Source organism: Mauremys mutica, chromosome 3 (assembly GCF_020497125.1).
Source record: "Mauremys mutica isolate MM-2020 ecotype Southern chromosome 3, ASM2049712v1, whole genome shotgun sequence".
Classification (NCBI taxonomy): domain Eukaryota; kingdom Metazoa; phylum Chordata; order Testudines; family Geoemydidae; genus Mauremys; species Mauremys mutica.
In genome coordinates this window covers 204,357,209-204,383,132 of record NC_059074.1, presented here as the reverse complement: position 1 = coordinate 204,383,132, position 25,924 = coordinate 204,357,209, and the positions used below count along the sequence as shown (strand labels likewise).

At 43.6% G+C, this 25,924-nt stretch overlaps 1 protein-coding gene across 2 annotated transcripts in view; it reads left to right on the top strand.

Annotated features, from left to right (window-relative positions):
• The window catches only part of SNX5 (sorting nexin 5), a 37,480-nt gene extending 14,871 nt beyond the window's left edge, over window positions 1–22,609 (top strand). For both annotated transcript variants that reach the window (XM_045009918.1, XM_045009917.1), the window contains exons 2-13: window positions 5,854–5,958; window positions 8,536–8,646; window positions 9,296–9,417; window positions 9,950–10,073; window positions 12,023–12,118; window positions 14,054–14,159; window positions 14,246–14,321; window positions 16,212–16,251; window positions 16,334–16,420; window positions 18,235–18,394; window positions 20,828–20,913; window positions 22,016–22,609. In XM_045009918.1, coding sequence (XP_044865853.1) covers window positions 5,854–5,958; window positions 8,536–8,646; window positions 9,296–9,417; window positions 9,950–10,073; window positions 12,023–12,118; window positions 14,054–14,159; window positions 14,246–14,321; window positions 16,212–16,251; window positions 16,334–16,420; window positions 18,235–18,394; window positions 20,828–20,913; window positions 22,016–22,066 — 1,164 coding nt within the window. In that variant the 3' untranslated portion in view covers window positions 22,067–22,609. The remainder of the gene's footprint in view (window positions 1–5,853; window positions 5,959–8,535; window positions 8,647–9,295; window positions 9,418–9,949; window positions 10,074–12,022; window positions 12,119–14,053; window positions 14,160–14,245; window positions 14,322–16,211; window positions 16,252–16,333; window positions 16,421–18,234; window positions 18,395–20,827; window positions 20,914–22,015) is intronic.
• The last annotated feature ends 3,315 nt before the right edge of the window (window positions 22,610–25,924 follow it).

Sequence of the window (25,924 nt, the reverse complement as noted above, 5' to 3'; positions counted from 1 at the left end):
TTTTTCTTTAGAATGAACCATCCACAAAAGTTTGAACCGTAGGCTTTAGTCAAGATCCTACAGTGACAGGTCACTTGAATTCAGTACCCTTCTTCCCCAGCCTTGTTTGGACCCCTGCATGTCTCCCCTTGGTCACTGTAGTGAAACAGTGAATCATGTGTTGCAAATGTTCTCTAGTCACCAACTAATGTGAAGGCTCTTTGGGTGGTCCTCCCTTTTCACTGCAACTTTTTCCCCTACAAAATAATCTCAAATGACAGCTCACAACTGCAGGACTGGCTGGGTTGTGCAACGTTTTCCTTGAAAAACGAGCTGAAAGGAAGTTGCTTCCTCTGGCTTATCACGCTCTTCACAGACTCAGCAGTTTGTATTGTTTTGCCTGTCAATCCTGTTTGGACAGCGAAGCTAAGTAACATAAAGAGTAGGCTTTTAAAAATCCCTGTACACTCCTATAATGCCCTGCCAGTAACTGAAACACAACTGTGAATCCTGCTTTACTCTCATTGTTAGCTAATGCTGAACAGTTTGTGCTTCTCTCCATATGCAGCAGAACTGCACTGAGCACTGGTTCAGTTAACAAGATTGACAGCTGTGCTGTGGTGAGATCTAGTTAAACTAACCATGCCTGACAGGAACTAAGGCAGATACTGATCAAAAACTGTCATTGTTAAAGGCTTCAGCTGCTCCTGTTTGAACCAGATTAAGCATGAACAGTTTTTCGTGTCCACACTTGCTATGCAGATTTGTGTTCTGAACCATCAACTTCCCCCTATGTCAACAGTGGTGCTCTCAAACTATTTCAGTTGCAGTTTCCTCTGGTTCAAAGCAGTTCTTAGAAACTGTCAACTTTGGAAGATTTGAAAAGACCACTAGTGCACTCTGGGAGAGTAGGAGGACTACTTGCCTTACATTGACAATATAGCAGTTCAGACTCCTGGTACTCAGAGTTGTCGAAGGCAAGTTTAAGCCAAACAGTATCTAGGCCAGGGGTCGGCAACCTTTCAGAAGTGCTGTGCCGAGTCTTCATTTATTCACTCTCATTTAAGGTTTCGCGTGCCAGTAATACATTTTATCGTTTTTAGAAGGTCTCTTTCTATAAGTCTATAGAGGGAGGGAGCGAGGGATAGCTCAGTGGTTTGAGCATTGGCCTGCTAAACCCAGGGTTGTGAGTTCAATCCTTGAGGGGGCTACTTAGGGATCTGTGGCAAAGATTGGTCCTGCTAGTGAAGGCAGTGGGCTGGACTCAATGACCTTTCAAGGTCCCTTCCAGTTCTAGGAGATTGGTATATCTCTAGTTATAAGTAATGGTAATAATTGAACTGTTGTATGTAAAGTAAATAAGGTTTTTAAAATGTTTAAGAAGCTTCATTTCAAATTAAAGTAAAATGCAGAGCCCCCCGGACCAGTGGCCAGGAACCGGGCAGGGTGAGTTGCCACAGGTTGCCTACCCCTGATCTAGACAGTGTGTTGGAGCACTTGACAGTAGCAGGGTGCACCAAAGCGTTCTTACAGTAGTACATCATTTGTAGACAGTGCCTATAAGTGGCTTGGAGCCAGGCCCTCTAACAGATTAGCCTGAAAAAATAAGAATGGGGACCTTAAAACAGACATCCTACAACTCTTTCATGTACTGCAGGCAGCAGATGCGTTTAGTAAAAAAACAAATTCATGTCTGGCTTTAAAATAAACGGTCTTGTGACTATTACAGACGTGAAATGGTCCGACTTCCCTATAGGTTGGCTTTATGGGGCAGTGAGCCCTTGGGTGTTTTGCTGCATAATGGCTGATGGTACAAGCTTTCTCTGTTGCCTTTTTTATCCTTCCATTCCTAAAAGGGCATGGTAGGGCAAGGTGACTTTAATTCCTCTTCCTTGTATTCTACAGAATGAAAGGCAGGGGAAGCGCTAGGATTGCCAGCTTGGTAATATTTAAAAACCAGACATTCCAGCAGGAGTGCTGGAACCTCCCCTGCCCTGTCTCTCTCCCTGAGGCCCCATCCCCATCCACTCCTCTTTGCTGCTGCCCAGGTCAGAGATGGGGCTGGGAGCTGCAGCTGCCCAACAAAGGTAGGAGGAGGCCCTGGCTGAGTAGGAGCTGGAGTAGGTGATGACCCATGGCCTCCTCTGCTCACAGCATCTGGATTTTGGGTGTTCGGTCAGTAGATCTGACAGGACACGGTCAGGTCCCCTTTTTGACTCAGTGCACTGTGAGTAAAAGTCAAGAACATCTGGAAGAGCATCTGCTACCAAACTGCTCCAGTGTTGGAGTGTTGCTTTCTTTCCTGGAGATATGTTCAGAATCCTTTAAAAAAAAAAAAAAAAAAAAAAAAAAATATATATATATATATATATATAGCCTTGTGGCTAAGTAGCTGGGGTAAATTACCAGCTCTGACACAAACTTACCCAAGGTCACACCACAGGAAGTCACTTAACCTCTCAGTCACAGTTTTCTGAGCCCTAAAAGGGGGAATGCTTCTGTTCTAATATCTAATTAGACTGTAAACTCTGAGGCCAGGGACTCTCCGTGGTAGTTTGTACCACAGCAGGGGCCCAAATTCGATTAGGCTGAGGCCCTGAGATGTTACTGAACTACAAGTGATAACTACAGCTGGCCAATAACATTTGTCTGACTTGCCTGCAGGAGCTTTCACCTCACAATGTGCAGGCATCTGTAACCTGTAAACCCAGCAAAAAGCTACTGCAGTAATGTGCCATTCCTGTTTGTCCTGGCATAGAGGGTACTCCCATGATCTGCTAGCTGAGCCTAAATTGACCAAAAAACTAGGCTAGGCAGCAGGAATTTTTGCTTTTGTATGTGGCTCTCTTTAAAATGAGAGCAACATGCCCCTCATGCCCGGGGAAGCCTTTAAGTAAGTGTGTCGCGCAGGCAGGGGCCCAATGGAAGGGAGGGTACACTGAATTTTTACAGTCCTTGCACACTAATCTGGCCTCTTTCTGTCGCTTCTTGGTGTGCAGTGTGGGGAGAAGTTCTGAAGTTTAATCTGTTTTTGAGTGGGGAAAGCTTGGGCTTTGTCCTTTCAAAGAATGTCTGAGATTTTGACCTTGGGAATCTAGCATGCACAGCCCACTGCTCTACCAGCTGAGTCGGCTATTCTGCTGCTTAGCAAATTGGCACATGCTACAACTAAAATGGTGTCTGGTGCTAAAATGTAACATGGAAATGGAAAAGCCTCCTGGAAAGGAGGAGGAAAAACTAGCTTTATTGTTCCCTTTGCTGCTGCAGGGTGTATGGTACAGGCCTGAGACTTGACTCAACTGCAAAAAACCCACAAATTGTAAAACATCTGGCAGGTGTAGTCTGTCCTCTCCTGTTGATGCCCCGACTCAAAATAGTCTTGGAGCACTCTTAGCCCTTAGATTCAACCGCCCCCAAATCCTTTAATAGAGCGTTCCTCCAAATGGCCAGTGAAATAAATGTAAACAGTTCTGGGACTCTAAAATCACATCTTCACCCCTTGCTTCCACTCCTGATGGTACTTGTGGTGATAGAAACCTGCCAGATCTCCAGTTAGCAATGGGCTTCCAGGGTAGACAGCAAGGTCTGAATTTGTAACAGAGGAGAGGGCAATTCACGAAGGTTTGGAAGGTTTTCCTAAGTTATGAAGAGGCCCAAACAGCCTCTTCCTCTCAGTTACCTTTAGCACCCAAAGCGCCTTTCTTCAGCCTGCGATCTAAAACCTGATGGAACTAGCTGCCTCTGAGAGCTCAGTGCAGGGTGTTCTCAATTTTAAGCTTGCGTTCAGATGCTATAATACTCCCTGCGTCTCTTGGCTGGCCACCTGTGGACCTTGTTCCTGGCCCTAATGATTCAACTGCTGTATCTTTAAATTGGTGTATTACTCTTCAAACTCCCATCTGCATGGTGTGACCCTAATCTCTGCAGAACTAGGGGAAGTTGTTGCCAAAACAAAACTACCCGAAATCAATTACATCCCAGTCCTCATGTACAATATTTATGGAATATTCGTGGTGTACTTCTCCGATATCTGAGCTGTGGGGGCCAGTCTTTTTGGAAAGACTTGTATCATTGGCTCTCTATTTCTATACAGCTTGGCCTATAAATTTTAAATCTCATCCTAGAGCAGAGAACTGCCTCTGACTTGCAAAATGGTGGCTGTAGAATTACATATTCTACTCTTCAGGTACAGACCGGAGCCATATTTTGCAGTGGCACAGGAAAGTGCTAATTGGGATTTGAGAGAGGTGGGATGCTAGATGCTGTGACCACACTGCGGGCGTATCCCTGCTTTACAGCTTACGGCTAGGTCTACGCCAGCACAGCTTTTAGCAACAGCCATGCCGTTACAAGTGGTACAGTGTAGCTGCTGTTGGCTCTCCTGCTGACGACAAAAAAAAAAAAAAAACTTCCACCCCCAACGAGCAGCGTTTGCGTTGTCAGCAGGAGAGCGCTTCTGCCAACAACGTCCTGTTCACGCTGGCGCTTGTCGCGGGAAAACTTTTACTTTTCCGGGGGGGCACCTCTGAAAGACACAAGTTTTGTCGTTCAATTGCCAGTGTAGATATAACCTCAGAAAGGCAAAAAACTCTGGAAAGGGCAGGTGAAAAGATACAAGCAAAATGGTGGGAAGCCCACATTAGATTATTTACCAGACTTTAAGATATTTTTTCTTTAATAATAAAAAAAAAAGTTGGGGTTGGTGAAGGGCTTGTTTGAGTGAGGGGGGGAGAATGGCTCAGTGAATGGGAAGTGTGAGGTTGAGCAGCTGAAGGGGGCGCTTCTGTGGTATGAGAAGGGTGGCAAGAAGAGACAGATTTCTGTACTCCATACTTATTGTAGCTTATAGTAAATGGTACAGGTAGTGTGTTTATCCAAACGCAGGATGCTCACAAATGAGCTAAAGACTGTAAACTGAAATCTTAAGGAAAAGTGGCCAAAAGGACTGCAGGTTGGGAAAATGGCTCAAGGTGGGGAAGTGCTAGTATGGAGCAGAGTTAGTTACTTGACTTCCGTACCCCCAAACATCTGCCTTTTAAATGGAACCCTAACTTTGGATCTGCCAGTCTTCCAAAGACCAATTTAATAACTATTCCATTTTAAAAAGTGAGCTCCAAAAGTACAACTGGGTTTGTGCCTGAGTTTGCACTCTGATAACCTGCAAAGACCCTTGGGGTTCAGTTTCTTCAGCTTGGTTTTGATTTTTTTCTTTTTAAGTCTTGTTTCTGCAGTGACCAGAAAACTAGTAAATTGACATCCTAAGACTGGAAACCGAGCAGTGGTGGAAGGTGCTTCTAATTACTTGCTCTTTTTGTAAATACATCTTTAAAACTTACTGGTGGTTGACAATTGAAAGAAATGTCTCCAAGCTTCAACACCCCTGACTTTAAGTTAAAAGTGCAAGACCTTAACAAACATCTGTGGTGCTGCTGTGTGCCTCTGTCCCTGCCCCAAGACCTCCAATAAAATCTTGGAAGAACAGACTTTATTCCTGTTTAAACAAGCAGGGAAAACTTGAAAACAGAGCTCTGTGTGTGTGTGTGTCGTCACAAACCAGGCTTCTGAAAACCCTTTATAGGTATTTTTAAGGTCTCTTCAAAAGGCGACTGATTATGTCTGTTTAAACTTAGCAAGAAGCTTCTGAACCTGGAGTTGTGTTTAGAGTGAGGAAGACTTGTAGTTCTTTTGGATCCCTTAAGCTGACGCATACAGTTAAATATGACCATGACACATCTGTCTCAAGATTTGAATCTTTTCAGGGTATTAAGAATTTCTGGTTGTGCACTGTCTTTTTATCAATTTTAGATTATTGGCAAGTCAAGATAGACTTTTGACTTCTGACTTTAGGCTTAAATGCTTTAACTTGTGTTTCAGGTGAGGGCTGTGTCTGTGGATCTGAATATTGATCCTTCCCTCCAAATTGACATCCCGGATGCCCTGAGTGAAAAAGACAAAGTAAAGTTCACTGTACATACTAAGGTAAGTTCCTGGTGAAAGGAGAAGGTGGTTAATATACACACATGCAGGCTTAAAATCCACTTGAATGAGGCAAGTAGGAAACTTATCCTGTTGTCAAATGGGCCTACACCATTAACTCCTAGATTTTATGCTTTCATTTAAAAAAAAAAAAGACAGGCTTTAAACATGAGGCTGTCCTGGATCAGAACAATGGTCCATCCAGCCCATATCCTGTCTTCCAACAGTGGCCAATGCCAGGTGCTTCAGAGGAAACTAACAACAAGGCAATTGAGGGATGACAGGGCATGGATCGACTCCCAGCTTCTGGCAATCAGACTTAAGGACACCCAGAGCTGTATCTGTGACCATCTTGGCTAATAGCCATTGATGGACCTATCCTCTTTGAACTTGTCTAATTCTTTTTTGAACCCAGTTGTCCTTTTGGCCATCACAACATCCTCCTGGAGTTCCACAGGTTGACTGTGCATTGTGTGAAGGAGTACTTCCTTTTTTGTTTAAATGTGCTGCCTATTAATTTTATTAGGTGACCCTTGGCTCTTATGTGAAGGGGTAAATAACGCTTCCTTATTTACTGTCTCCACACCAGTCATGATTTTGTAGACCTCTATCATATCTCCCCTTAGTTGTTTCTTTTCCAAGCAGAAAAGTCCTGGTCTCATTAATCTCTCCTTAATCACTTTTGCTGCCCTTCTCTGTACCTCTTCCAACTCTAATGCATCTCTTCTGAGATCAGGCAACAGAACGGCACGCAGTATTCAAGGTGTGGGTATGGGCAGGCCATGGATTTACGTAGTGGCATGACGATATTTTCTGATCATTAGCTATCCCTTTCCTATCACTCTTAGTTCTTTTGACTGCTGCCGCACACTGAGCAGATGTTTGCAGAGAACTATCCACAAAGGCTCCAAGGTCTTTTTTTATTTTATTTTTTAGTGCTAACAGCTAATTTAGACCCCATCATTGTGTCTGTATAGCTGGGATTATGTTCTCCAATGTGCATTACTTTGCATTTCTCAACACTGAATGTCATCTGCCATTTCGTTGCCTAGTTACAGGTTTGAGACTCCTTTAACTCTTAGCCAAGTCCAAAGCAGACTGCGATCTTAAGTAGTTGTGTTGTAGGCAGATTTTGCCATCCCATTGTTTGCTACTGTTTCCAGATAATTTATGAATACTTTAAACAGCACTGGTCCCAGTACAGATCCATTGAAGAGCCAGCTATTTAACCCTCTGTTCTGAAATCCGACCACTTCCTGTCTTTCAACCTGTTACTGATCTATGAGAGGGCCTTCTCCTTTTTATCCCATAACTGCTTACTTTGGTTTGGAACCTTGTCAAAAACTTTCTGAAAGTTCAAGTACATGGTATCTACTGGATCCCCCTTAGCCACATATTTGTTACTTTCTCCTCCTCTGCCCCCGCCCCCTGGAATTCTGGTAGATTGGTGGAGCATTTCCCTTTACAAAAGCCATGTTGACTCTCTCAACAAGTTGTGTTCACTTGTTTCTGATAATTCTGTTCTTTACTATAATTTCAGCTAACTTGCCTGGTACTGAAATTAGGCTTACTGGATGTAACTGCCAGGATCGCCTCTAGAGCCTTTTTTTTTTTAAATGGTGTTCACTATTCGCCAGTCATCTGGTACAGAAGCTTATTTAATTAATAGGTTATGTACCATGGATGTTAGTTCTATAATTTCATATTTGAGTTTCTTCAGAACTGTTGGGTGAATCCCATCTGGTCCTGGTGACTTATTACTGTTTAATTTATCAATCTGTTCCAAAACCACCTCTAGTGACACCTCCATCTTAGATGGTTCCTCACATTTGTCACACAAGAATGGCTCAGGTGTGGGAATCCCCTTCACATCCTCTGCAGAGACAAGTGAGTCAAAGAATTCACTTAGCTTCTCTACAATGGCAGTATTTTCCTTAAGTGCTCCTTTAGCATCTCGATTGTCCAGTGGGACCACTGATTGTTTGGTAGGCTTCCTGCTTCTGATGTAATTAAAAAATGAGCAAAAAAAGTTATACATCTTTTTTGCTAATTGCTTTTCAAATTCTCTCTCTTTTGGGGTCCTGCCTATTTATACTTTTTCACCTTAGGAAGGGGAAGAAAACTGTCCAAATGGAACCCAAGTAACTGATGCAGGGTTGTTGTCTTGAGTTTCCAGACAGATCAGTACTGCCACTCTTACCTTTGCTAAGCAGTGGTGGATTGAAATTAACCTCCCCATGCCTCTATTTCTTCATCTGTAAAATGGGGATAATACCTGCCTCATTCTTCTAAAGTTTGCAGTCTGCTGCTGAAAGCATTATATAACAGGTAGGTATCATTATTTAATTCTGGTCAGCTAAAGTGGTATAACACACTTGTTCCTACAAAATTATCCTTTCACTGCTAAGGGAGCTATGCAAAGAAGGCTCACCTTAACTGAGGGCTAGCCAACACCAGAAAAGGCAATTAGGTGTGGCCTTTACTAGTCAAAAGGGCCTGTTGTAGAAACTAACGAACAAAATTGTTTTGTAAGCTAGTGCTTTTAGAAACAGTAGGGCTTCTGTATCTCTTCTCTTTCAGACTACACTGCCAACTTTTCAAAGCCCAGAGTTTTCAGTTACGCGGCAGCATGAAGACTTTGTGTGGCTACATGATACGCTTACTGAAACTGAAGAGTATGCAGGATTTATTGTAAGTGTTTGTTTTGCTTAGGATTGAATTTTATAATGGGACAATGGTGCACCTAAGAGGAAGTTGGTAAGGATGCTAACCCTGCTAAAGTAAATACTGCTAGTATTTTCTGTCTTGGATCTTAACTATGCAGATTCAATGTGGTTGTAACATAGCTTTGCTTTTATCTTCCCTGAACTGTCTGCAAACTCTGCCAGACCCTGCCCTCCACTCTTTTAAGCTCACGGTATTGGAATCCTGCAGGTACTGCAGAGTGGATTTGCCCCCATGTTGGTATCATTCCTGACCCCATAGAAGCCCTTATGGAGAGAGCGCCATTGATTACCCTGCTACCAGGACTTTTGAGAACTTGACACTTCAGTGTTTGAGTCCAGGGGTAGCAGCTGGTGGAGAGCCTCCATTAGTACGGCTTCTCCAGGAGCCAATGCTGATCACAGGATAAACAGGCCCATGTCTCCACATCATGTGACACAGGATTTGTGGGCACTCTGGATGAGCCCTATTGCATCCACAAACAAACTGCACTACACAACCTGGGTAAAAAGAGCAGCAGTACATTAGTTTACAAGGTAGCTATGGAAATTCCAGGAACTTTCACTACAGAGTGATAGGTACTTGCAACTAATACGATCTATTTTATATTGACTAGATACCTCCAGCGCCTTCAAAGCCTGACTTTGATGGTCCCAGAGAGAAGATGCAGAAACTTGGGGAAGGAGAAGTCTCTATGACAAAAGAGGAATTTGCAAAAATGAAGCAAGAACTAGAAGCGTAAGTATGTAGCTGTGTGTAGACACCAAAGTCAGTCTGCATCTTGATGGAGGATCTACTTGCATGGTAGCATCAACCCTGTTTAAAATAAGGCTCTGGCTTGAGGTGTAACTTCACCATAACACTTTTTTTAACCAGGTCTCTGTTTCTAGAACGTCTTGGACTTGGTTAGATAAACCATATAAATGCCTAACAACCTTAGTACCTTTCCCAGCCCTGAAGAGAAGCTCTGTGTAGTTCAAAAGCTTGTCTCTCATCAACAAAAGATGGTAGAATAAGAGATTACCCTACCCAGCTTGTGTCTCTAACCTTCATAAGATGTCTTTTGGTCATCACTGTGTGAGTTCTAAAATATACTGGAAATGGCCAGGTGGAGACAGGAATGCTTGTTCAGAAGCACTAGGCCAAAACCTGAAGCGTTAAATAAAATTATTTTTGTCAGAGCAACACTTTGTGCAGTGAAGTAGGTGGTACAGACTACACATCTTCATCAGTGCTTAACTTTGAGGGTTTTTTCCCCTTGATCTTCCAGTGAATACCTTGCTGTCTTTAAGAAGACTGTGTCATCACATGAAGTTTTCCTTCAGCGACTTTCTTCTCATCCTGTGCTCAACAAAGATCGCAACTTCCATGTTTTCCTAGAGTATGACCAGGATGTAAGGAATCTTCCTCCATTTCCTCTGCACTTCTGGGACAGGATGTTAAGAATGCAGTCAGTTTCCATGAACTCGTTTTATCAATTTTGTTACAACTACAGCAAATTCTAATGTAAACACACAATCCTACATAGGGTTTATACCAGGGGTTCTCAAACGGGGGGTTGGGACTCCTCAGGGAGTCATGAGCTGTCAGCCTCCACCCCAAACCACACTTTGCCTCCAGCATTTATAATGGTGTTAAATATATTAGTGTTTTTAATTTATAAGGGAGGGGGTTGCACTCAGAGGCTTGCTATGTGCAAGGGGTTGCCAGTACAAAAATTTGAGAACCACTGGTTTATACTGTAATCTCCGTAGGATTGTGCAATCAACGTCTCAAAGAATATCCTAGGGCCAAAAATGTCATCTCACTCAAACAAACCAACAAAAAAAACTGAGTCAGTATTCATGACAGAAATATCATTGTTGCAATTTATATTTTGAGGCATACAAACCAGGCTCAATTGACTTAAAACGCTGACTTTAAATCAGGACTTAAATTGGCAAATGGGAAACATTGATTTAAATCACTGATTCAAATCTTGTTTTTCATGAGTACCTTTCAGTTGTCTTCCAACAGAGGCTGATTCTCATGGGTGGTATAATTTGGAATTACTTTTTGCTAGCTGGGAGGATCCACTAATCATGATTTGTGTCAAACTACATTTAGTTAAAAATTTTGGAATTCAATTTAAAATGCATAAACAGCATTGAAAAATGCTTTAATTAAATCTGCTTTAAATGTTTTTGGACTGGATTTTTTTCTTACATATTCAAATGTTTTTAATTTATAACTTATTCAAGTGAGCTTTCACTGTAGGAAGGGAATTGAATTGAATTGACTTTTTGGTCCCCATGTTGTCAAGATTTTAGACCTTGTAGATCTCGTTCCCATACCCACTTCTGTAGATTGGAAGGGCGGGAAACAAGCTTTCAACCTCCACTTTGAATAAACTAGTAATTGAATTGAACTAGTTGAATACACAAATAAAGAAAATAACCTCTCTGCGTCTGTAGAAGAGGCTACTGCTAAGCTTGTTTAGCCCTTCAACAAACAATCATAGAATATAGGGTTGGAAGGGACCTCAGGAGGTCATCTAGTCCAACCCCCTGCTCAAAGCAGGAGCAATCCCCAGACTTTTTTTGGGTTTAGCAGGCCAATGCTCAAACCACTGAGCGAGTGTGCTCTCTCTCTCTCTCTCTCTCTCTCTCTCTTTCTCCCCCCCCCCCATGACTCCAGGTGCTTAGCCAGTGACTTCCTGGAAGACTTCAGCAAACATACTTCTCAAATATTCTTGGTTTTGAAGTGTTAGAGTAATTATAGGCCTTAACATAGGTATCATAATTCAGAACTAATTTTCAATAGGATTATTTTTAAAGAAAAATGTACATAAATTTTTTTAAAGGATTTTTTTATCTACCCTAAAAATTCAGCCTCTTCAGAAAAGCCTGTGCACCTCAGACCCTTTGTCTTTCTCCAGCTGTAGGGGCTGCTGTGTAACATGCCTATTACAAAGCAGAGATGCTGTGTAATGTTCCCTCTTTATTCAGAGGGATTAAATACAAGCTGTTGAAATGCACCTTACTTCTAATGCACCTGCAGCTGTGGGAAAGACTGTTATGAACAAGGATGTTATAAATTTGTCTTTGTGCTGAATTGTTAGAAACACGGAAGTTAATCAATAGTCCCTTCCTTCATTACAAGAAGACCTCTCTGGTGCTATAACTTGAAAACAGGAATTCTAGAGGAAACTTGCAATTCAATCACTTTTAAAATATACCTGGAAGTTAGTGCAGTACAAACATCACGTTGCCTGGTGCAGTGACAACACCAGTACAACATTAAACTTGAAGCTTGTCTTTGAACTGCTTTTTACTTGCCTAAAACTTGTGTGTGTTGTTTTTAGCTAAGTGTTCGGAGAAAAAATACTAAAGAAATGTTTGGTGGCTTTTTAAAAAGCATGGTGAAGAGTGCTGATGAAGTCCTCTTCTCTGGAGTGAAGGTAAGAAGAACTGCTCCCCTTCAACAACCATCAGATACCTTTTCACTCTTGCTTTCCACTATGTAGGATTGCTTTATTCCTGGTGCAGGTTTCTCCTAGCTTTGTCAAGAGTACACTCAATAACTTTCCTACCTCATATTTGCTGTCAAATCTTAAGGATCAGTTCAGCCAATCCATTGCAGAGTTGTGAGAACACTTGATTGTGTCTGAATAGGTAAAGCCTGCCTGCCTAGAGGAAGTACATGACTGGCAAGCTGGGGATGAAATTGACAAATCCTGGGCTCCAAGGATATAAATACTGGAGGTGGGCATCCAAGGAGTCAGTTTTGTCCTTCCCTTAAAAAAAACAAACCAACTAAAGTTTCAGTACACCGTGAAGAGTCGCACAGTAATATCCTGCTAAAGAAACTGCTCTGAATGTAGTTAACTCTTGGGCAAAAATGTGGTGGCCTGCTGAAACTTTTGCATATCTAATAGTACTAGAATGCCTCCACTCAGCTCCAGAAACCAATACACGCTACTCCTGCCTGCAAGCACCACCCTTGCAGCTCCCTTCAGCCGGGGAACTGTAGCCAATGGGAGCTTTGGGAGTGGTGCCTGCAGAGGGTCAGTGCGCAGAGCCACCCCTCTCCCCCCTGCCCAGCATGTTGGCCCCTTCTGCGAGTGGTGTGGGGCTGGGGCAGGCAGGGAGCCTGCCTTAGCCTCACTGAGCCGCCCAAGGTAAGTGCTGACCTGCGGGAGGCTGTCCCCAGCCCTGAACACCCTTCCCAGAGCCTGCACCCTAATTCTCCCCCTCCTGCACCCCAACACTGTGCCCCAGGCTCTGCCCAGAGCCCTCTCCTAGCCCAGTGACAGTGAGTGGGGGGGATGGAAGGGGTGGGTGTGGCGTGAGCAGGGTGGGGGCAGATCTTGGGTTGCCCTTAAATTTCAAAAGTGATCTTGGGCATAAAAAGTTGGGAGACCCCTGCACTAGAACAATAGAACTGTTAACATTGAGTGAAACCTTAGGAGACCGACCACTGAATCTGGAGCTTGCTTCTGAACCTCTGCCCCTTCATACAGCAATGCTAATCTCCCCTGACCTAGGCTTTTTCTAAGGAAATGCCACAAAAAATCAGATCTAAATGTCCAGCTCCTGCTGACTGTAGGTAGAGAACTAGTTATCTTTGAAGTGTTCACAACTTGGGGAGGTGCTGACTAGTGATGTCCAGCACAGAGTAGCACAGTTTCCTTAGACAATGAAAAGTTCAGGTAACTCTACACTACATTTCCTGTGGTTCTCAACCTTCTGAAGTGCAGAGCAACAGATGCACGTGCATCATGTGTTGCAGTTGCACTAATTAAGAGTTGAATAAGAGCTTTTTCTCTTCATTCTCAGTGTTAATTTTGCCTTTAACTTCCTTTGGTTGTGCTTTTTAAGTGGATTACCATGTTAATGAACTTGGCTGCACTAAATAAGTAGTAAAACACTAAACTTGATAGTACATGCTGTAATGCCAGTTATGACTGTAAGAACCATAACTTCTGAACTTTTTTTTGTCATGTTTTAAATTCCTGCCCATCACACACCAGTGGCCTGGAGAATTGGGTCTGCAACATCACTAAATTGCAGCCCAGGATGCCCTGGGGCTCTTTAGTAGCAACCCAAGTTGGGTGGAGGTACGTCAAAAGGAAAATGAAAATTCAGTGCCACCAGACTTTGTAGGGGTCCCTCGTCACTTCTGCATAAAGAAGAAACTTGTACTAGAGAGACTTTTTAAGCAGCATTGGCTTGTTTCATTGTGAAGGGGAGGCTAGAAATGTGTAGCCACACTTAATGGACAGATTCACAACATAGGGGCAAAGGTTTAAAGTCTCTTACTGAACTCATTGGTAAATGAAGGCAGTGCTAATCTAGCTGTGCGATCGGTCTAACAGATCATATTCTCTCTTCAGGAGGTGGATGACTTCTTTGAGCAAGAGAAGACTTTCCTCGTAAACTATTACAACAGAATCAAAGATGCATGTGCAAAGGCAGATAAGATGACAAGATCACATAAAAGTGAACTCTTTTTACAAACCTTTTCTATGTAATGTCAGTGTATGTCACTAGAGACAAAACTGACAGCGTTGTCCTTGTTCCCGCAGATGTTGCAGATGACTACATCAGCACTTCAGCTTGCTTGAACAGCTTGGCTTTAGAAGAGCCCACAGTCACTAAAAAGTAAGCAAACCCACTAATTCATACAAAAATCCAAGAGTAGGTATTCACTGGAGTACTCCAATTTTTAATTTTGTTACACAATGCACTGAATCCTGGCTTTGTCTGAGGTCCCCTCCTTGGTAATTAGTATCTCTAGTGTTGGTGTTGAGAATGTGGGATTTTTTTATTTTTTATTTTTTTTAATGGTGCTATCAATATGGCACACTTAACATTTCCCTCCCCCCATCCACTTCCGCTTAATGTTTTAAAATAGAATCCTAGTAGAATCCAGCAGATTTGGACTCAAGTTTTAGCCTTATAGAATCATAGAACTGGAAGGGACCTCGAGAGGTCATCCAGTCTAGTCCCCTGCACTTAAGGCAGGACTAAGTATTATCTAGACCATCCCTGACAGGTGTTTGTCCAACCTGCTCTTAAAAATCCCAATGATGGAGATTCCACCATCTCCCTAGGTAATTTATTCCAGAGCTTAACTGCTCTAACAGGAAGTTTTTCCTAATGTCCAACCTTAAGCCTCCCTTGCTGCAATTTAAGCCCATTGCTGCTTGTCCTAGCCTCAGAGGTTAACAACAATTTTTCTCCCTCCTCCTTGTAACAAACTTCTATGTACTTGAAAACTGTTATGTCCCCTCTCTGTTTAGTCTGAAGAAGAGAAGACTAACCCAAGTTTTTTTTCCCAGCCTTCCATCATAGGTCACGTTTTCTAGACCTTTAATCATTTTTGTTGCTCTTCTCTGGACTTTCTCCAATTTGTCCACATCCTGCCTGAAATGTGGCACCCAGAACTGGACACACTACTCCAATTGCAGCCTAATCAGCGTGGAGTAGAGCGGAAGAATTACTACTTGAGTCTTGATTACAATACTCCTAATACATCCCAGAATGATGTTTGTCTGTTCTGCAACAGTGACTCATATTTATCTTGTGATCCAGTATGACCTCCAGATACCTTTCCACAGTACTCCTTTCTAGGCAGTCATTTCCCGTTTTGTATATTATACAAAATGTGTTAGAAGCCCCGTCTAACATAACTAAGTTTGTACCCTGTATATGACAAGCTTGTCTGTAAACTTGCCATGTGTCCATACATAGCCAATACTCATGGTGGCAACGAACTGTGTGTGTCCTTTGCCTGGAGCCATAGTAGTTTGACATATGGCTGCCTTCTGGGGATGTCAGAATTTTTAGCGTAGAAGGGACCCCTGACTACCTGTAAACAGGTTGGCCAGTCTTCCATCTTCCGAGCTCCTGTAACCAGGTTGTATTGCCCTTAGGACGTATAGAGGCGCACCCACAACATGATACTTCCTAGATGCTGTTAAGGTGCATGGGATAGCTGTCGGTGTCTTCCCAGAATGCACTGATACCATTCATTGGTTGTTTGTGGGTTTGGACAAACACTAATTTATAATTGTCTGCACTGAGGCTCCTTTCTCAATGCAAGTCAGCAATGTGTTAATTTATCAGGCCAGTTTTTCCTGGGAGAGAACCATTATGTATCTGAGGCCTGAATGACTTGCATAAATAAGTGTGGTGCAATGCAAAATGTCCACTCAAGGTGGTGTCCTGTAAGCATTATTAGCCACTTCTTTGTGGCTCTAGAGCATAAAGACAAGCCCATTGGAACAAAGAGCTTGCACGTTGGGTAGACTCTCATAAGCAGGCTTAAGCTAAAAGCGCCTTGTCTTCTCTCACTGGTTTCAGTCCAGACATATATTTTCTTACCTGTACTTGAATTTCCTCATTTAAATAAGGACTCGCCTAAACCAGCACCTACACCAGTATGCAAACTTGTGTAGGTTTCTGCTCTCATGCTAAGAATCTTGTTCTTTAAGTGCTACGTTACAGATCTCAATGAAATGTAAGGAAATTTCTTTTTCTTTCTTTTAGGTACTTGTTGAAAGTTGCTGAGCTCTTTGAAAAACTCAGGGTAAGAGCTTCTTTGAAGATCTGTAAACCTAGGCTTCATTGTCTCTTGTTCCGTCATTCCTATTTGCTCCTTTCTTCTGTAGAAGGTAGAGAGTCGTGTGTCATCAGATGAAGACTTAAAGCTGTCTGAACTGTTACGATACTACATGCTCAACATAGAAGCAGCAAAGGTGAGCCACTTCTGCTAAGGCTCATCCTGTATTATTCCCTGAAGTTACTTAGTTACGAACTTGCTAATTAGCACGCGAGCTTGTGCATGTGTTCCAACCCCCACCCCCCAACAAGGAATACAGCCTGAGTCTCTTCCCCCGCCTTGTCCCTGGAAAAATAAATGTGCTGTGCATGTTTTCTGGGCTTTAATTCAGCGGAACAGAGTAGAGAATTTCAGAGCAAAGTATTGAGGGGACCCTTGACAAGCCTCTCCTCCCTCCAAAACCAGGGATCTGCTACCTGACAGCTTTAATAGCTCAGCAATTGTCATCAACTGAGGGGAGACTCTCAAGTAGTCTCAACTTCCTTTTTACCACTTAATGTAAGAAAGCAGATCTTCAAGACAGGAGGTCAAGTCTACCAGCCCTTTTAGTTCGAGTCTCTCAAAAGCCCTTCAGGTTTCCTATTGGATTGGGTTGTTGTGATTTTTTTTTTTTTAATCTTAGTTTGTAAGAAGATAATCAGATCATAAGCAGATGTACCAACTTGAGTCTTGTTTTTGCCTTTAATTGCAACAATCTCCAGTTAGCTATTCAGTGTGTAACAGCCTTTCGTCCCCAATCTTGACAGACGTGTGCTGGGACTGGATGACAGGGGATGGATCACTTGATTGCCCTTCATTCCCTTGGAAGCACCTGGCATTAGCCACTGCCAAAGACAGGATACTGGGCTAGCTGGACCATTGGTCTGACTCAGTATGACCATTCTTATGTTCCAAGTCCCCTGAGGGTACGTCTGCACAGCAAAGAAACTTGTGGCTGGCCTGTGCTAGCCGACTTGGGCATGCAGGGCTCGGGTTGCAGGGCTTTCATTGCTGTAGAGACTTCTGGGCTCGGGCTGGAGCCTGAGCTTTGGGACCCTGCACAGTTGGAGGGTCCTAGAACTTGGTTTCCAGCCTGAAGCTGGAAATCTACCCCACAATAAAAGCCCTGTGAGCCTGAGTCAGCTGGCCCTTGCCAGCCACAGGTTTCTCTTTGCTGTGTAGATATACCATGAGCTGTCACCATTCCCATAAAGCTCTAGGGTGGGACTTTCAGAAATGCTTAGTGTAGTCCTAATGCTGCTCCCATTCAAGTAATGGTAAACCCACTGACCTCAACAGGGAGAGGCTTAACTTAGCACGGAGTTCTTTCAAAAATACCCTTCATGTTTAAGATTAAAAATGGCACCTGCCTCCTGCCACTTCTCATTGCTTTGTTATGGATTTGGTGTGAACTTGATTAATGGAATCTGAACTCAAGTTTATGGCAGGACCTTCCATGTACTTTTGCAGGTCAGTGTTCCATTCTGATCATACTGGTGCTGGTGGGCTGGAGAAGATGCTGCAGATAGTGCAGACGGAAACCCTAGTATAGCTGGTGGTTTGTCAGGCTTGTGTGTGTGTTAATGAATGACATTACTGCATTGGATCATTCAGAGAAATGCAATACAAACACTCTAGCAACTCAAACAGTGGCCTCAGTATCCTTTGTAGTTTTATAGGGCATTGTTGATGCCTGAACTCTTTTTACAGAACACTGTTTTGCACAAGTATTTCTAGATTAGTATACACTACTACTGTATTTACATCTCTGCAGCCATTAATGTCACTCCTTAAGCACCTAAAGTCCTTCTAAGCCAGCAGAGCACTTGATCCTACCTCTTAGAAGTACAGTTTGTTAGGCTTATTGCTTCCTTTACTCTGCAATCAAAGCCCAGAATCCAGAACCAATTTCTCTAGATGCTGTTGATGCAAGTAAGAGTAACATCCAGTATTTTTTTTTTTTAATTAAAGGATCTCCTATACAGACGTACCCGGAGTCTTGCGGACTATGAAAATTCAAACAAAGCCCTGGACAAAGCTAGATTGAAAAGCAAAGATGTCAGACTGGCAGAAGCACACCAGCAAGACTGCTGTCAGAAGTTTGAAAAGCTTTCCGAGTCTGCAAAGGAAGGTAAAACATCACAGCACACTAAGTTTCATTGATCCTCTGCATCCTTTCCAGGCCTCTCAGAGGGAATTTCTCCATAGTAAAACTCCATGGAGTTCCATGCCCCACAGCTCACCCAGAAGTCCCATTTCTCCTAACTCTTCTTTCCAGGCTAGCAGGCTTTGAGTAAGGTAGTCAAGCAAACTGTTTTACATCACATGGTCAAGTCTCAGCATCCCTAAATATTCCTTTCTAATAATCAGTGATCTCAATTAAACGTTCAGTCATCTGGTGTTCTTCAAACTAAGCAGATCATTGTAATACTGAAGAAAGAACAGGGGCCTGTCCTTATGGTGCTTTAATGGTCCTGCGTTTTCCTTTTGGGTTGAAACTTCATTCTTGCTGTCTCCCTTCCCCAAGGGTAACTTTGGAACTAAATCCCTTCAGCTGCACAAAGTCAAGATGCCCAAATGGGTGGAGGTCAGTGGTCCGTTTAGAGCAACGTTTTAGTCACGCAGGTCTAGTGTGAGGTATCTAATGGAAAACAAGGCAAAACTCTTCTGATCAGAGCCCAAGCACGCTAGTAAAACATGCAAGAGGAAAGTGGTCTTACCTCATTCTTGTTTCCCAACACTCCTCACTCCCAAGTCTGCTCTACCTCCTAGGAGGGGCATTCTAGGGCAGAGCTTACAGGTCTGCCATACCCTCACCTGAACATCTGTGCACCTTTTACACAAGGGCAGGAGTGATCTGGGAATGCACGTGCTGCTGGCCAGAACGTAAATGTACATGACTGCAGCTTCTCTTGTGGCCAAATAAACTAGAGAACTGCACGCACTACTTCAGGAGTATAGGGCTGAAACTTCAGAACGTCACACATGGAGTGACTCTTCTGACTAGTCTGAAGGAAAAACTTGATTTATGAAACTGACTTAAGGGTTTCAGTATGTGCATCACAAACTCAGCACACGTTAAGATGCATGACGGTGCAACTCCAGATCTGTGATCTAACCGCTAGAGCAGAGAACTGAGAATTCAGTTCTACTTGGAGAGCTGCCTCTAACTTGCTGTCACTTAGGGTACGTCACTTAGCCTCTTGGTGCTGCTGTTTTATTGCATATAAAATCATAACCTCCCACCCAGTTACGTAAACACTGGATTTAAGGGTTTCTAAGCACTCTGCAAAGTACTTGCTTTGCATAAAAGTTCATGTAGTATTGCAGCATGAATGACTAAAGCTATTCTGTAATCTACTGCACATTGCATTCAACCACTGCTACTTAGGAGTATGTTCATAAGTCTAGAGTAGGTTTGTTAAGGAGAGGGGAGGAAAAAAACAGTTGACTCCCATTTCTGCTGGACTGTCTAGAGTATCTAGTCAGTGTCTGTCTAACTTATCGGAGGGGTAGCCGTGTTTAGTCTGGATCTGTAAAAAGCGACAGAGTCCTGTGGCACCTTATAGACTAGCAGATGTATTGGAGCATAAGCTTTCGTGGGTGAATATCCACTTCGTCAGACGCATGTTTGAAGTGGGTATTTACCCGCGAAGGCTTATGCTCCAATACGTCTGTTAGCCTATAAGGTGCTGCAGGACTTTGTCGCTGTCTCTAACTTAGTCCTTTTATATAGCAGGTTTTTTTTTGTGTATGCTAGGGATTCTGCAAAGATGTTAGGTTCCTACTACAAACCGCTTAATCTAGGACTAAGCACACAAGGGATGAGGGAAGGGATTCAAATTCATAAGCAGATGAGGTGGGTGAAGCGCTATCTAGTGGGTGCTGTGTTGGGGCCCCATGCTTCATGGTGGCTCTTGGGTGCTTCTGGAACGTCGGGCAGCCCAGCAAGGGGTAGTCCCTTTTGTCTGACCTGCCTCCATGCAGAGAGGAGGCACAACACATTGTCTGCCAGCCATTCCAAGTGCTTTCCTAGGTGAGGGAAGCCACACTTTCTTTCCCTCTGCTGATTCCTTACACATGGAGTCTAGCCCTGTGTTAAGCAGGGTTTAAATGGAGTTAGCTCCCTTTTTCCTGTGGTACAACCCTATAGTCAGTCTCCCTGTGCTGCAAAGGAGTTCAAAGTCCAGATTCCTGGGCTGTTGTACAGGTGCCACACTATTGCTTTTATACTCTCCTTCTAAGAGGAAACAGGAGGCCGGAAGGGCTATTCCTTGGGTCTGCTCTCTTCAGAATTTCAACTTCTTGGGGACACTACTCTTCAGAGGAGGAGCTAGGCAGGGGTGTCAAACTTGTTCTGAGTGCTGAATGCTGCCTGTAGTCTGGGAGTCGCATTAGGATGGCTTGACTTGCAACCATAAGCATGTAAACTTTGCCAATTAAAACTGAAGTTTGGCAGACTGATACCATGTGCATGGGGGTGAAAGAAAAGGGCAGGTCCTTTTACATTCCCTGCTTCCCCAGAATTTAATATTCATATATTCCCTCCTTCTTGTGTTTGTAGAACTGATCAGCTTCAAGCGGAAGAGAATAGCAGCCTTTCGTAAAAATCTAATTGAAATGGCTGAGCTGGAAATCAAGCACGCAAAGGTAAGAACTCTCTCCCTAATGTGTAAAAGTGCACAGCTGTAACACCACATCTGGGACCACATATACTCCCAAACCTTTCTCCTGGAGAAATTGCTTTTTACTCTGGTTGCACATTAGAGGATTGTTCTTTCCTCGTAAAGCTAAGAAATTACATGCAAAATAACCTTTTTAAAAGGTTAAATTTGAGTCAAGTACTAAAACTAGGAAAAGCCAGGTTGGGTTGGCCCCTGTGTGCATGATATAGTCTTTAATTACATGATTGCATACTAATTTTTTCAACAGGCCTCTGCGGTATTCTGTGTGCAGGATGGAGGTTGCTCAGGGATTGAATATCCAGTGTGGATAATGAGGCTGCTTGTAGGACCCCTGTCTCATTTGCTGGAGTAGTTGAAAGGTGTAGAGAATGCTGCAGGAAGAAGATAGGACCCAGTTCTCCTGGGTCTCTTCCACAAACTGTGCTACTGCACAATCACTTAAATTCAGAGGTGGCCACTGTGTTCCTCATCTTCTGAGAGCCCGACTTGAGACACCTAAGGCCTCATTCATGAGTGCTGAGCACTGAGACCTCCAAATAGTCCATGGGAGCTGCAAATGCTCAGCACCTCTGAATAATCAAGCTGCATTAATCATGCTGGCACTCAATTAGTGGACACTTGCAAATCCTGCCCTTGAGTCTCCCTGTGCCTCAGTTCCCCAGCTGTAAAATGGGGAGGGTACTTCCTATCTCAAGTTGCACAGACAATCTTGCAAATGCTTGTTCTGTAGTCATCACTGAATGAGATGGGCCCTGTGGGTGGAGGATAGTATGTGACCTCATAATTAAGGACTATATATGCACATTTCAAAAGGGGCAGAATTAAGGTTGCTTGTGCAACCTTAATTTTGGAACTTCCTAACTTGTTTGCTTGTCTGTGCAACTTTAGCATCCTTCTAGTGGTCTTTGTACTGATATTACATGTAGCTTTCAGACAGTCCAGAAAATTCAGCCTTTCCATTTTTGAAAGCATCAAAACTGCTAAGCTCACTTGTTTCCAGAGTGTGAATTAATTTGGTGTCTGTTTTTGATCCCATGCTTCTCACTGAGAATTGTCTTCCCTTCCAGAACAGTGTCTCTCTCCTGCAAAGCTGCATTGACTTGTTCAAGAACAACTAAGGCGCCTTAATCGGAAAGAATGTGAAAAAACAGCATGGGTTGCACTTCACAGCCATGGGAAAATTTATATTTAGCTAGACTTCATTAGGTTAAAATATATAAAGACATTGGCTCAAACATTTTGTTTGACTAATACTTAACCATGTTGATGCCAATCGTATTGGTTTCCATGGTATAAATGAAAGCTGAATTGCATATGAACTACTTGGATGTAGCCAATTTCCTGTTGAGTTAATATCTCAAGATAGGCTACAAGTACTAAATTCCAGAATGTTGACCAGTTTTCCAATGATAAAAAGGGGCAATTCTCTCCAAGTATGAATGAAATTTAGGTGGTATTGCAATCTTTCTCTCTAGCCTAAATTATATGTTAAAGAAGTTCATATTTGGGAGGGTCTTGTGTATATTCTTAAGCAATTTTATAAGGTAAAATACATTCCACTTCATAGACAGATTTCTACTACAGTGTATTTTGGATTTCTATGACTACATTCAGTATTTGTACACTCAGCAATACAGCAAAAATAAAGATGTCTAATACTATGAAGTGTGTTTCTATAAACTAAATGGCCTTGTATAATCTGTATATGGGATTTAAAGCCCCAAGTAGTTTAGGGGAAGATGGTTTTCGAATCATGAAAACCTGTTACACACTGAATATCTAACCTGAATAGTTGTTGCAATTAAAGGCAAAAACAAGACTGAAGTTGGTACAGCTGCTTATGGTCTGATTATCTTCTTACAAACTAAGATTTAAAAAAACCTGTTGCACAACACAATCCAATAGGAAACCTGAAGGGTTTCTTGAACTAAAATGGCTTGATCTCCTTGAAGATCTGCTTTCTTGCTGTACTTTGCTTCCTGGCACTTTCCTTTTCTCTAACAACTGGTAGCTGAGCTCAGGTTGGTTGTCCTAAAGAAATACATCATCTTGGTATGCTCTGAGTGGCAGGTGAATTGGGTATTGTCAGTGCAAGGGTGGGCAGATTGATCTCTCATGGGACGACCTTTTGTAAACAGCTGAATTTCATTATTCCACCATATACTTCGCCTGTATAGTGTTTTTATCAGATCTCAAAGTGCTTTATGAAAGTAATATCTCTGAGGGAGAGGAATAGCTCAGTGGCTTGAGCATTGGCCTGCTAAACCCAGGGTTGTGAGTTCAATCCTTGAGGGGGCCATTTAGGGATCTGGGGCAAAAATCCATCTGGGGATTGGTCCTGCTTTGAGCAGAGGGTTGGACTAGATGACCTCCTGAGGTCCCTTCTAGCCCTCATGTTCTAGGATAGTTTCCCCCATCTGTAAAATGGGTAACAGAGGCATGGGGCTATGACATGCCTTGCCCACTGTCCTCTAACAGGCAAGTGGCAGAGGTGGGAAGAGAGCCCAGGTCTCCAGAGTTCCAATCCAGTAGCTTTAATTAGTCACCACATGACCTAGGCAGGATCAGTTTAGACAGTGTGACCCTGTCTAAAATGCAGTTGGCTAGTCCTATAACTAGCCACCCTCCTTTCCCTGCCCCATTGCTACATCCTGTTCTTGTGTCCCTGCCTCCATCCAGCGTTAGTCTTTTCACCTTTCCAAGATGGGTAGAAACTACCCAACAGGCAATCCAACAGCTCATCTCAGAGGCCCTAGAGCAGGACTGGGGCCTTCTTCTAGGTGCTGTCTTGAAGAGTTTGCAGTCTGACCAGATGGAGTAAGTAGGTGTAGCGCTGCTGGGGAGGGGGGTATGGGAAAGGATAAGACCAGTCCTAAAATGGACAAAGTATCTGTACACAACTTCTTTTAAAGAAGGAAAATAGACTTGCATGGTCTGTGCTGGCTTATGACTAGAGAGGCTGAGTGGTCTCTCAAAACCTGCTTTACTCTGACTATAAATTCAGGGTTTCATTATGCACCAGTCATCAGTAAAGCACAAGGCATATCCACGACACCTCCTGTAGCCACAGCTCCTCTAGCTGCAACTGTTTTGCTTCCTGTTTAATTGGCCACTATGTGTCTGACTCTGGCAAGAGCTGAAGTTGCTTCTGACGCTGTCCAAGAGGTTTCCAGGGAAGTGGGACAATAGTACTAACCCCAGCGTGTCTCCGCTTTTCTGTAAGGTTCTGGCTAAACCTTTTCTCCAGCCCTCTCCTGCGTGGGTTCCTGCCGTGGATTTAAAGAAACACTACACTGCCCTCTTTAACCCACTTCTTTCCTGCATAAACGATCTGTAGCAAGAACTAGTATTTAAAACTGTAGCTCTAAGTGAGTCAGTGTGTCAATTTTCTAGATTGGGTGGCCTTGGTGGCCAGTTGGTTCATGTCAAAATAGTAGGCTCCTGTGCAGTAGGTGATGCTCTATCACAGGGGTTCTCAGACTCTTGTACTGGTGACCCCTTTCACACAGCAAGCCTCTGAGTGCGACCCCCCCTTATACATTAGCACTTTTTTATGTATTTAACACCATTATAAATGCTGGAGGCTAAGTGGGGTTTGGGATGGCGGTTGACAGCTCGCAACCCCCCCATGTAATAACCTTGTGACCCCCTGAGGGGTCCCAACACCCAGTTTGAGAACCCCTGCTCTATCACCATGGTTATCCCCTTTCTCTCAGGCACTCGCATGAGTTCCATTTGGTTACAGGATTCGGTCCGTTTCTTCTGCCCAGTTCACTTTGATCAGCCTAAACCATGTAGGGTCTCTGGCTGCAGCTCCTTCCTATGGTAAAAGCTACAGCTGGCCAATGCTTGTTCCCATCAGTTTGATTTGGGAGGGGGTTTCCTATCTCAAGTTTGGGTATATTTCAAGCTCCATTGTGACTCTTAAGCCATGTCTACAGGAGCACTTACATAGGCAAAACTCTTGTCACCCAGGGGTGTGAAAGAACCCCGCCCCCCCCCCCCCCGGGGAATATAAGTTTTGTCCGCATAAGCGCTTGTGTGCACAGCGCTATGTTGGCAGGAGACACTGTCCCACTGACAACTGCTGCTGTTCGTTGAGCTGGTTTTATTGTGTCTACGGGAGAGCTCTCCGGTCGGCATAACGTGGCTACATGAGCAATCTTACAGCGGCGCAGCTGTAAGCTTGGACGTGTAGACAAGGCCTTACGACATGACCTTTAGGCTTTGTCTGTCTTGGCCTCGCATCCTCTGAAGCAGGGACCCCTTGCTGGGAAGACTTGTATGATTTGCACCAGCTTTCCAAGCTGCCAGCCCACAAGTAGTTCATCTGGGCCACCTTTCGCAACCAGGGGAGTGACCCTGTCAGAACTGGCAATGGGGCTTTGTGTTGGAGAATTCCTAGCAGTCGATACTGCTTTCTCCCTCATGCTTGGGGTGGTAGGGGCTAGCAGTGATGGGCTTGAAAACCCGTGGGCCCCACCAGCTGACAGCCTAGAGCTGGTGAAATAGTAGCCCAACAAAGGTGCCTTGAAACACTTGTCACCAGCTGAATTGTGGGGCAGCAGAAAAACAGAATTACCATGAAAAGTAGCTATTGGCTGGCCATGTAACCACCTTATTCTCTGAAATCTCCCTCCTTCCTCAAAAGCAACCTGCAGGCAATAGTTCCTGGACTCTATTGGGGTGTGGGAGCTGAAGGAGTGGGGCCCTCACTGGTCTGAATGGATGCTAGACTGCCAGATGATTCACCCACAGCCCTCAAGGGGAATGGTCAGTTGCAGATCAGGCTGTGGGCCTACCCTGAGCTCCCTCTGTCCACCTTTAGAGGGCTTTGCTCGGTGGCCTGTAGTTTGCAGCTGGGAGGAGTACAGTATATGCAGTGACTCTGCAGAGCAATAGCAGCCAGCAGAGGGTGCTATTGTGGTTTTTTTGTTTTGTTTTTTTTCTGAGAGCAGCTGTATCTGGAGATGTGC